This window comes from Agelaius phoeniceus, chromosome 3, assembly GCF_051311805.1.
Source record: "Agelaius phoeniceus isolate bAgePho1 chromosome 3, bAgePho1.hap1, whole genome shotgun sequence".
NCBI lineage: Eukaryota > Metazoa > Chordata > Aves > Passeriformes > Icteridae > Agelaius > Agelaius phoeniceus.
In genome coordinates this window covers 112,686,403-112,698,919 of record NC_135267.1, presented here as the reverse complement: position 1 = coordinate 112,698,919, position 12,517 = coordinate 112,686,403, and the positions used below count along the sequence as shown (strand labels likewise).

General features: G+C 42.5%; 1 protein-coding gene across 2 annotated transcripts in view; it reads left to right on the top strand.

Moving 5' to 3' along the window:
- The window catches only part of EFEMP1 (EGF-like fibulin extracellular matrix protein 1), a 46,226-nt gene extending 33,975 nt beyond the window's left edge, over positions 1 to 12,251 (top strand). For both annotated transcript variants that reach the window (XM_054629707.2, XM_054629708.2), the window contains exons 6-11: positions 2,391 to 2,510; positions 5,063 to 5,182; positions 6,646 to 6,765; positions 8,188 to 8,311; positions 8,430 to 8,625; positions 11,042 to 12,251. In XM_054629707.2, coding sequence (XP_054485682.1) covers positions 2,391 to 2,510; positions 5,063 to 5,182; positions 6,646 to 6,765; positions 8,188 to 8,311; positions 8,430 to 8,625; positions 11,042 to 11,200 — 839 coding nt within the window. In that variant the 3' untranslated portion in view covers positions 11,201 to 12,251. The remainder of the gene's footprint in view (positions 1 to 2,390; positions 2,511 to 5,062; positions 5,183 to 6,645; positions 6,766 to 8,187; positions 8,312 to 8,429; positions 8,626 to 11,041) is intronic.
- Positions 12,252 to 12,517: the final 266 nt, after the last annotated feature.

Sequence of the window (12,517 nt, the reverse complement as noted above, 5' to 3'; positions counted from 1 at the left end):
AAAAGTTCTTATCTCTTTCCTAAGAGACATAGATCAGGCCTCAAACTGTCAAATTGGTGTAAACACAGGTGTATCTGATATCTCTCAGTTCTCTGTGCAGGAGTAGGATGACTAATTTGGAATGTAGGTAGATGAATAGTTTTGGAAGGTCATGCATTTATTTTATTTAATATCTGGGGTTTATTTGGATTTTTTTATATAGCAGGTAAATTATATTACTGCCATGCAAGAGCACTTCTGATATCAAGACCCATGGTCCTAAATGAAAGTCAGGAAACAGGACTGAAAAGAAATGGGAGAAGTGAGAAGAAATGAGACTGATAGACCTTTATACTTAAATGTGAACATATTTATGCATCTAAATCTATCCATGAAGAGGTCTGGAAAGTGAAATTTCCCTTCTCCTATTTAGGTCAAAACCAAGAATAACACCTGTGTTACATATTACACACTGACCTAAATTACAAGTACATCCCAACAGTTAGTACTGTCAGCATTTCAGAATAAAGCCTGTCTTTAGGGATTTTATAACAGCTTAGCCAGAAAATGTTCTTGGGGCCAGATCTTGATAGAGGTTCTCCATATGGGAGGAAATGTTTCTCAAATTTGAAAGAAATTTTTCCAGACTATTTTGGCTTGAAGGTAGAAGGAGAAAAAGAGACACATTTTTAACAATTGGTCGATTTTAATCTAAATTCACTAACAATTTCTGACTTTTTTTCTAATTTTTTTTTAATTTGCTTGTTCACATATTGCCAAATGAGTCTTTTCTGAAATGCATGACTGCAGGGAGAATGAATTGTTTTCCAGCATCACTTCAAACAGATTTGGCCTAATTGATCAGATGAATCTCAGCCCTTAGATCTGCCCAGAGCTGATGTGCCTAATCCCACAAGGAAAATTCCCACTGAATAAGAGCCAGATCCTGAAAGCATTTATGTGTATAAATGTACCAATGCATTGCTCATATGGATAATCCTATTTTTTTAAAGTTACTTATAAGAGCTTAGTCCTGTAAAAGTCAAGGATGGAAATCTACTGTGCCTCCTTAATTTATTCCATTTCCACTTTTCAAATTTCTCTCTGCAACAAGAGTTACAGTGACAATTGCTACTGTATGGATAGCCAGGAATTTTCCAGCAGAAGCCTTTCCATTCATAATCACCCACAACACTCCACTAAGTTCAGCCCTAAATTTGACAAAGAAAGAGTTAACTTGTAAAGATTATTTTTTCACTTGATATTAAAACAAACACTTTCCTCATTATATTAAAAAAAAAAAAGTCTTGGCCTCTTTTTAAACACATCTATGGTGGAAACAGCTGGAGGTGGGAAATGCAAGATCTGGCATGGATGTGGGAAGTGCCTTTCTTTGTTCCAGTGAATACTGCTCTGATTTGTGTGAGTGTTGATCCTTTGAAATGTCCCATTGTGTACAAGCCCAGAGCACAGCGTTGGGTTTCTTCACCGAGCTCCAGCCACCACAGCTCAAGGCAGCCACTGCACACACACACACATGAAAATGGAATAATAAAACATGTTTTCCAGGCAAAGCCAGAGCCACTGGCTCCCCCAGAATGAAGGGAAGCCTTTTAAAATGCAGAGGGGTAAGGGAAGGGGGTGGTGCATGTTCTGTGCGGCAGGCAGGTGAAAGCCCTGCTCCGATGCACAGCAGGAATGCTGACTCTTGGAAAGACAGACTGCTCCACCTCAAAAGCAGGGCTGACCTGCAAGGAGAGGCTGTGGAAGGCTCTCAGTGCCCGAGATGCACAGCCAGGTGTGGTGCTGCTGGGTGGGAAGGGATCCAGGACAGGCAGCCGGGGGAATGGGAGCAATGGGAAACACTTGGAGAGCAAGGCAAGGTCTGGGGATCCCTGTGGAAGCACAACCACCTGTTTCCTTTTCAGGTCCATTAATCTATCCTTGCCATTTCCCTGTACTTGCACAGAAAATCTGGACTGCTCCTAATGGAGCTGAAAAGATTTAGTATGTGCCAGGAGTGCTGCATGCAAATTTTTGGGAAAATGAGCTCCAAGCCACATTGGCTGTGTTGGTCAGCACCGTGTCTGATCCTGAGGGATCAGGGAAAGCTGAACAAAACACTGAGTTTTACCTACACAAAATAAACCAGATCAAGCACTACTGCAGGACTGAGTCAATAAAATAAAGTTTGAATGCACACTGAAGACAAGGAGCATAAAAGCTTGTTACAAAACAGTCACTTACAGGAAAAGTTCAAGTGTATCTTGTAATATCCAAGGAAGCAGTGCCCAGCTCACATAAGCTTTCCTCCTGCTTTTAACCAAGTGCAATTACCTTTCCTCAGACACGAGAACAGCAGGGAGGTGCTGTGCTTCCATGTGAACTAACTGGTGTTTTTGGTGCCCCAGACATCGACGAGTGCACCCTGCCCCCGTACTGCCACCACCGCTGCGTGAACACGCCCGGCTCCTACTACTGCCAGTGCAACGCTGGCTTCCAGCTGGCATCCAACAACCACACCTGCGTAGGTAAGCACTGCTGAGGACCCCAACAGCCCCCCAGACACCAGCACACACCTGCCACGAACAAACTGAAATGAAACCAACACCAACCAGGAAAAGACTGCACTGAAAGGCTCCTCTGTGAGTGAGCCGAGAGTTACAGGAGGGTTGCAGAATAACAGACATTCAAGAAAGCTCTAAATTTTTTTGTTGGCATAGCAGATTTCCAAAGACATTCTAAAGCCTTATATTCAGTATTTAATCCTAGATTGAATTGTTCTTTCAGTTCTGCTTTATTATTTCCTGATATTATTCCCAGTTCACACAACACAGGCCAGAACTGGGAATCGAAGCAATCAATACTCTACCTCTGCAGCTAAGGGTAATTGTCACAGACACAATTTATGAAAAATCCTTTCCTTAGGACTTTTTCTTCTGAGAAGCCAAGAGGCCTTAGAAACAAAATGTAACCAATAATTATCTGCTGCTGTGGAATGCAACAGGTGCATCTTTGATTGGTCTCACATGGTTGTCTCTAATTAATGGCCAATCACAGTCCAGCTGTCTGGACTGTCTCAGTCAGTCACAGGTCTTTGTAATCATTCCTTTTCTATTCTTAGCCAGCCTTCTGCTGAAATCCTTTCTTCTATTCTTTTAGTACAGTTTTAATATAATATATATCATAAAATAATAAATCAGCCTTCTGAAACATAGTCAACATTCTCATCTCTTCCCTCATCCTGGGACCCCTGTGAACACCATCACAAGTAATTTACCTCAGCATGTGGTAAAGAAAGTCTTTAGGTCACATTTGAATATCTAGAAAAGTTAAAAATTTAAACAAGGGTTGTGAAGAGTGACCTTTCAGCTGTGATGTTGCCCTTAGAAATAAAACATTAAGGGAAGCTGCACAGTAGAATTTTAAAGACTGATGTGCAGTTTGAAATCACAACATCTGTTCTAGAAGGATGAAAGTGATAATAAAAGGTAACTGTCTGCAGAAGCACAAAGAATGGCTACAAAATCAAGAGACTGGTGATGCAGATGGTCAGCTCTTTTGTGTATATAAAATCTATATTATATACATAGAAAAATCAGGCTGTGTTTTCCAGCTTCCACCATCCCTTCCAAGCATTGCCAACCCTCATCAAGCACCCTGGCACACTGCACAGCTCTGCACTGAGACAGGAATTGCTTGGTTCTCACCAAATCATAGGATTTTAAAAATGGCCCACGGACACAACAGAGCCAGGTGACAAAAGTCACTGACTTGTCCCTTTCCATGGCTCAAATGGAAGGTGGATTCTTTCAGCACTTCACCAAACACCCTTTTCCTGGCTTTCCAGCCTCCCAGCATCATCAGGCACGTTTCTGCCAGGTGAAGGGGAGGAAAGCTTAAGGAGGAGATTTATGAATAGATGATTGCTGCCTCAAGACAAACTCTCCCATCTGCCCCAGCAGCACTTACAGCTGTAGCTCTTACATTTGTGTCACGACTTCTGCCTCTATTGAAAATGGGTCAATATTTCTTGGGGAACGAACAGAAATGGGGCTTTGGCCACCAAATTTATTCCTCCTGGTAGCATTGGAGGAGGAATGATGTGTATCCTTTGCACTGCTGCCAGAAATGAACTCAGAGGGAAAAAAAAAGACTTTGTGATGAGTTTTCCCTGTTATCATTCATTTTCAGGACTAGGAGGTTCATTATGCAGAGAATTCATATTCTCTTCATTGGTTTCAGTTCTCTGAGTGCCTCATCTTTGTTAGTTTTTAGGTGTATCTGTAAATTTACAGTGTTGCTGACATTTATAAGCCATGAACTCAAAGGTTTTTCTCCAAGCACAGCTCTCTGCTCATGGAGATATCTGATAAACACAAACATGAATTGCAAACATGCAGGATGGAAATACAAGGGAAAACACTAAAATCCACAGACTGACAGGAGCAGCAGTTAATCAACAGTCTGTGCCAAACAAGGGCTATAGATTCCAGAGGTGATTAGACTTATATAAACTTCCCATTAAAAATTGCTTCTCTTCTCATACCAGTGTCCTCAAAATGTTCTTGGGATGGGCAACACCATGAAAAATGTAGCACAGAAAAATACCTTCCCCCAATATGGTCTAGGCCTTAGAGCTCTGCAGAACTCTACTGGCCTCAAAGGCTTATGTTATAATTGCAATGGAATTTAAAAGAACAAATTTTCAGAGTAATAAATAGCTCAAATAAATCTTAACCACTGCATGCTAAGAGGCCTTATCAGTATGTGTTCCTTATATCAATTATTTATAGAGACTTGGCATTTCATACCTGAAAAAAAGGCACTGGAATGTGGAGCTTAATAGCCACATTAAACATTTTTGGGAGAATTCATCACACATTAGAATAACTCTCATTCCTGGAAAAATACTGGTTTTTACATGGAATGTAAAGCACAGCTCTAACATTGCTCCAATGTCTGCAGATCTGCATTGGGAGAGCCAACTGAGCTTCTGCTGAGCAACAGGCCCAGCCTAAGGACTAATCCACCAAGCCTAATTACCACCTACACAAGAAAAATATCTCCTTTTTCCTTTCAGACATAAATGAATGTGATGCCAACAACCCATGTGCACAGCAGTGCTACAATATCCTGGGTTCTTTCATTTGCCAGTGTAATCCAGGCTTTGAGCTAAGCAGTGACAGAATCAACTGTGAAGGTGAGACTTTTGTTTTGTCTTGGAAAAGCAATTTTTTTTGTTGTTTTTGTTTGCACTGAAGCCTTTCTGTGAATTAAAGGACAGAATAGAAGTGGAGACATTCTGTGGGTAGAGTTGTAGCCAAAACCCTTAAGATATTTATTTTTTATGGTACAAAGGAGGCTAATTCACACCTGAGTAGCTGCAGCTGCTTTCAGGTACAGGTAGGAATGGGTCTCTCTATAGCAAGTGCAAAACAGGACACAGATTGCTGCACTTCAGATCCCAAGTGGGAAGAAAGATTTCTGAACCCTGATGGCACAAACTCCCTGGAATTGTGGGTGGTCTAATGCTGATGATTATTAAATGAATTGGAAAGGAATGCACAGCAAAAACAAGGGCAATTTTGTGTGTTGTTAGGCTCCTCTGAAAACAAAACCTCCAATTCCTGATTTTAAGGGGGCCACAAGTGTGCTTTTGAGGTGCTTTGCAGCCTGTGTACACAAACAGCATGCCTCCTGTACAATTACACAATCAACACTTTATTTCCTCTGCCAGAGGCTCCACAGGGGTGCCCTAATCTCCTTTTGGACACATGATGACCTCACCCTTAGAGCCCACATCCTTTCTACCAGCCTTGCAGGCAGAGAGGTCCCTGCTTCAGCACTGCCCTCCCCAGTGAGCTGGGAGAGCTCTTACAGATGCTCCCTCTGCTTAACCTAATCTTAGGTTAATAATAATAATAATTATAATAATAATAGGTTAACCAAGCTGCTTAACCTAATCCCATTTGAACAGAGCAGGGAACAGCAAGCATGCAGCCTCCAAGGACACCCTGAGCCCAGCCCAAGAGCTGGGCTCAGCTCAGAGGTAGGAGGAGGGAGATCTGTGCTTCCCAAGCCAAGCCCTCCTCTCGATGGGTTTCAATTCATTTCCTGTTGATGGCATGCACTCTTCAGTTCTGTTTCACACCAGGCCTCCCTCACGAGGGACTGATGGATACGCAACGATAAAGAAGCAGGAGAATGGTATCCACTGATTATTATTAGAAGACAAAAAAAAAAAAAAAAAAAAAAGACTTTTCCCTCTTTCCAGAGAGCTACTCCACGAGTGGAGGGCACAAGTACAAAGGCAACATTTTTGCCTTAGTAACTAATCTCACAGCTGTGGGTTTTTTCCTCAAAGTCATCATATTTTGGAATACTGCAAGTACACACGATTTCAAGAGTTATTTTCCCAAACCTGTTCTGAAGTCTAATTTAGCTTCTGCTTCCTCAAATCCAAACTTCTTCTTTTGGAGGATTACTAACAAAATCCCAGCAGAGCTCACCCTTCCATTCTCAAGGTATTAAGCAACACATTTCAGGTTTTGGATAGTTCTTTTTAGATATTTTTTTTTTCCCAAGCATTTAGCTATTATATTTAGTTCTGCAACAAGGTACATTTTACAAGCCAATAACACAAAGCTCTTTTGCTCTCTGCAGACACTGACGAATGCAGAACCTCAAGTTACTTATGTCAGTACCAGTGTGTCAACGAGCCAGGAAAGTTCTCCTGCGTGTGCCCTGAAGGGTACCAGGTAGTAGGAGGCAGGACATGCCAAGGTAAGTGCCCTCCCCTTGGCAGGCTCAGCCCTGCATTGTTTACACCACTTCAGGCTAAGGGTGATTGCTGGCTAAATGGTTGTATTGCATGACAGGATTACTGTGCTGATAGCAGAAGATGTGTTGATAAAGCACTTGATGATTCATTAAATATCTTTTAATCTCATTTGAATCCTTCAGCTCAAACTCCAAGTCCTTTGGATTCCTAAGACAAAAATTTCAGTTTTTGCAGCCCTCAGGTAAAGCTTGTCTTGGATGTCAAGGTAGTGGCTCTAAATTTGAGATCAACGTCCCTGAATAAATCCAGGTCATTTTTTACAGACATGAAACATGGCTTTATATCATGTTTCTTTTCAGAGAGATTCCTAAATCCAGTCACAGTAAAAATTAAAGATATGTTTCTTCTGATAAAGGAGAAAAATGCAAGCCTTCAGCAGCTTGGATAATTCGTGTGTAGAAAAATAAATGTTCTGGCCAGGTGCCACCAAATGCCAGGATTTTCAAGTTTGCGGTTTTTTCTCAGTGATGCTAAAAGTCTCTACATCTTATTAGCAATATTCTAAGTGCAAGAACTATTGCTTCTGTAATGCAGAACCAGATTTAACAGAATGTATTTTTAGAAATAAAGAGGTGTGATAATTAGGGCCAGAAAACATGAGAAAATAACTCTTCTTTACCAGTATTTTGTCTTACAAAATCCTGTTTCTTTTCCTTCTGAAGATCAGCAGCTGACACTGAGCATTACAGGATGGTTGATTTAAGCATCTAAAAACCTGTTTGTGCCTTCCAAGAGATTACATTTGGATAAAGCCTTTCTGTGCCTGTATGAAATTTAGGAACCCATGTGGGTAGACAGTGGGGCTCTGGCACTGACAGGAAATAGAGCATTAATACAGTGCAAGGCTCACAGTCTCCTCCCTTCAGGGCTCTTTTCTCAGGCAGAAGCAGCTCTACTTTGCACAATAAATGAGTTTTCACTATTCCTTCTAAAGCTATTTTGGTGAAAACGTGGCCATTAATGAAGCACTTTAGACCATGAAACCCAGGTTATAACAACTGAGAAGCAGCAAAAGGCAGGTAATCACAATTCTTCCTTAAGACCTTTTTCCTCTGTCTCCAGGACACCTTTGGCTGTAAAACCATTCTTTGCTAATTATAAACTTGACAGCATTTCCACAGTTGCATTATATATGATTAATGTGCATCTCCTGTCAGCTAAAAACATTCAGTCTTGCTTAACAGCCAATAAGCAAGTTTATTCCACTTCTGCACAGAGAAACCCTTTCTAGTTAGGTCCTAGAAATCTAGACAAGGACATGGAAAGCTGATGGGTTTCAACAGACAAGCAGGTTTTTTTTGTAGTACCTTTGTAGCAACCCTGTTTCCATCTGCTTTGACACAGTCCTTCCTCCTTATTCCTAGATATAAATGAGTGTGAGACCACTAATGAATGCAGAGAGGATGAAATCTGCTGGAATTACCACGGAGGGTTCCGTTGTTACCCCAGAAATCCTTGTCAAGAGCCCTACATCCTTACCTCGGAGAAGTAAGGGAAAAACTAAATCTTGTGTTTTAGGCTCATCCTAAGAAGGGCCATGAAGGAACGAAGCAGAACATTGTGTTCTAATGCCTTTTGCTGTGCTCTCCCCCTGTGTGTGTGGCAGCCGCTGCGTGTGCCCGGTGTCCAACGCCATTTGCCGGGAGCTGCCCTACTCGGTGGTGTACAAGTACATGAGCATCCGCTCCGACAGGACCGTGCCCTCCGACATCTTCCAGATCCAGGCCACCAGCATCTACCCCAATACCATCAACACCTTCAGGATCAAGTCTGGCAATGAGAACGGAGAGTTCTACCTGAGGGTGAGTACTGGGGCCACTCAGACCCTGTCTCGACACTGCCCTGTCCGTGTGACAACCCCAAAGGTCCCCAGAAGGCTTCCACAACACCCCAAAGTTTGGCAGCTTTTTGGTGCTTCCTTACCAAGTGTGCTTGGTTTTCAGTTTTCAACAAGCCCTTAACTCCTCTACCTGAAGAGCCTAAACTGTGACTCCAACTCTCAGGAATATTTAGCAATCCTGGGACAGCCATGTCAGATTCACACAAAATAACTCCCTACCTTTCCCTCTCTGTACCAACACCTCAGATAAATCTGTTTAGGACACAATTATAGAAAGATTGCTTGTACAATTACATTAATTACATTTCTCATTTTGCAAAAGAAGAAATCAATAACAGCATTCTAGAAATCTGTGCCCCATCCCAAGCTAAGCTCAGGCCAGCTTAGAGTGGTGTTGAGACATAACTAAACCTTTATTTCCCATAGGAAAAACCAGGGAAGTTCAAAATACTTGGGATAGCAGTATTTCCTGTTAGTGGGATACATTCAAGTAGATACACATAAATGGGAGTGTCTAAAACATCTGCTTTTTAAGCAGATGTTTTTTGGGAAGAAATCTCATTTTCTTGAACCCCTATAATATTTACAAATTCCTGGGAAATCCTTCCCTTCATATGTGGCTTTACACTCAGTAAAACAGATTCAGCACAAAAACCTTCTATCAGAAATACAGTAATTGGGAGGTTTTCATGTTTCATTATTTTCCTTCAAATCAGGAGATTATGGGCTTTTGATAGTACAGCAAGTGTACCAAGCTGTGGTATTGCCATTTACACCATGTTTACCCAAGGTGGGAGCAGGGAACTACTCACCCATACATCATTTGTTGTGACCTAAGAAATGCAGGGGAAAATACTGGATTACAGGTTGCACATCAAAACCCCCTAACTATCCCCAAAATACAAACAGCTACTTGCTTAAAATAACAGCAAGATCACTGCAGGTCCCACTTGGGTTAGACCCCAGTGTGGCCCTCAGACTGACCCTGGGAGTTACAGTTCCCACCTCCTGTTGCCACCCAATAAGAAATCACAGGCCTTAAATAAGGAAGCACGTGTTTATTCCTGCCAGAGGACTGTGGTAAACAAAAGCTTGCTTGGAAGTTATTCCTACTGTTGTACTGAAATGCTGAGCTGGCTCCTGGATGCAGCAAATGGATTGGATTCATCTGTACACCCAACTCACATGACATGGGGAGAAAATATTTGTAGTAGGCAAAGGGAGAGACAAAGCTGACCCTTTTATCATCATCTGGAAAAGGCAAAGCTGTTTGACAAACCAGCAGCATAACCCCAGACTGGGAAAGAAACTTTGAAACAAAACAAGATGGGGACAGCAGTAGGCACACACCAGTAACAAAAAAATCCCAGCATTTACAAGGACAGCACAACTTCTGGAGCATGAGCCACAAGAGAGATTTTTGAGTTTCCCTCCACTGAACAAACCACCTCACTGTTAAAGACATTAGGGCTCTTGTTTCACTTATTCTCTCTCTATTTTAAAACCTGGTAGATGGGGTTAAAACAAAAACCCATCTTGGGATAGATTACCACTTCCCACATCCTCTGGGGGAGTCAGCATAACCAGGAACAGATTTTGCAGCACAGTTTATTCCTGTGAGCCTCAGTCAGGTGAAGTTATCCCTGCAGCACAGCCAGGTGTGAGATTAGCCATGGCCCTTTGGAAGTGTTAAAAGCACCCTTGCATGGTGCAGGCCTGTGCTGAGGCAGAGCAGTGAGACACAGCAGTGACAGCAGCAGGGAGTTGCTATGGGCTGTGCTGTGCTGCCTGGTGCAGGCCTGTGCTGAGGCAGGGCAGTGAGACACAGCAGTGACAGCAGCAGGGAGTTGCTGTGAGCTGGGTTGTGCTGCCTGGTGCAGGCCTGTGCTGAGGCAGGGCAGTCAGACACAGCAGTGACAGCAGCAGGGAGTTGCTGTGAGCTGTGCTGCCTGGTGCAGGCCTGTGCTGAGGCAGGGCAGTCAGACACAGCAGTGACAGCAGCAGGGAGTTGCTGTGAGCTGGGCTGTGCTGCCCGGTGCAGGCCTGTGCTGAGGCAGGGCAGTCAGACACAGCAGTGACAGCAGCAGGGAGTTGCTGTGAGCTGTGCTGCCTGGTGCAGGCCTGTGCTGAGGCAGGGCAGTCAGACACAGCAGTGACAGCAGCAGGGAGTTGCTGTGAGCTGGGCTGTGCTGCCTGGTGCAGGCCTGTGCTGAGGCAGGGCAGTCAGACACAGCAGTGACAGCAGCAGGGAGTTGCTGTGGGCTGTGCTGCCTGGTGCAGGCCTGTGCTGAGGCAGGGCAGTCAGACACAGCAGTGACAGCAGCAGGGAGTTGCCATGGGCTGGGCTGAGCCGGGCTGTGCTGTTGTTATTGTTGCAGCAAACCAGCACGGTGAGCGCCATGCTGGTGCTGGTGAAGTCCCTGTCGGGCCCCAGGGAGCACATCGTGGACCTGGAGATGCTGACGGTGAACAGCCTGAACTACCGCACGAGCTCGGTGCTGCGGCTAACCATCATCGTGGGCCCCTACGCCTTCTAGTGCCCGCAGCAACCCCGCCGCCAAGGAGTAGTACCCAAAACAAAGCACTTACTATTTTTATTTATAGATTTTGCTCTCTTTTTTAAAAGAATTTGTTTAGTAAGTTGATCTCTCTTATTCGCACGTTACACCTGTAATTTCAAATTAGTAGATGTGTTCCATAGTATAACATGGGCATTGTCACTTTCTGTATAAAGATTTAAATCTTTTTTTTTATTACCTTCCTTGGACTAGATACATACTATGCTTTTATATGAGAACTGTATGTTCATACTATCCTGTAAAGCTTCACACACCCTTCCTAGCCAAATAGGTCATGCAATTTAAAAGTGATCTTCTGTTTTGTTTTCATTTTAAATTCTAATGCAGCTACACTGAATCTCAAAAAAGAAAAAAATTATGTAGTACGAATGATACACAAAGTAATGGTTATCTGATAAGCTAAAATATATTTCTTATTTTTAACTACTTTGTACCAAAAGGTAACAGTAAATAAAAATCTATTTCTGTAGACATTTATGCGCTATCACAGTTGGTTTTTCTAATCTGGGTTGGAGGTAAAGCGACATTGTGAGAAATGCTTCGCATTGGGTTTTTATATGTAGATTGTGTTAACCATACCATGGAATAATATTACGCTCTCTCCAAGAAAAATAGACCATAGGAAGAAAATGTCTCCAACAAAGAAAGAAACTCCAAATGGGAAATCACCAGGCAAGGCACAAATGTCCATGAGAACACTGTTGGTAGTTACTGCTCAGAGGGAGGCAGCATTTTCAGACTGAAGTTAACATACTATTTTCCAGAAATATTATGTTGTATACTAAGAATTGAGTGCATTTTCTTATTAAGTTATATCATTTTCAGGCACTCGGTCCTGTTCTTGCTCTTACAACTCAGATGTATCATGTACAGTGTTCATAAAATTTATTTCTAATTCAAGAACTAATAACATCTTTTGTAATATGTAAAATCTTATTTCTTGTTTAAAATGTAGTAGTTAATCCTTTGATGTACAAAATTTTTAATAAAGATCTCTTACCATATTGTATTTGGTCTCTTTTGAGGTAGTTTGTTACTTCTGCTGCTATTGTCACGTACTGTGGGAGTTGGCAAAGTTGTTTTGAGGTCTGAACAGTCAGAGGGATCCAGATCTCAGCCTGTACAGGATGAGTTCTTGGAAGACTCACAACACAATTCCTTTGTAGAAGAACGAGCTTGCTGCCTACTGAGATTTAGTTTTACTGACAGCAAAAATTCACTCCAGAACAAAACTTCGAGCAGGCCACAACCACTGTGGCTGAGGGCAACCACATC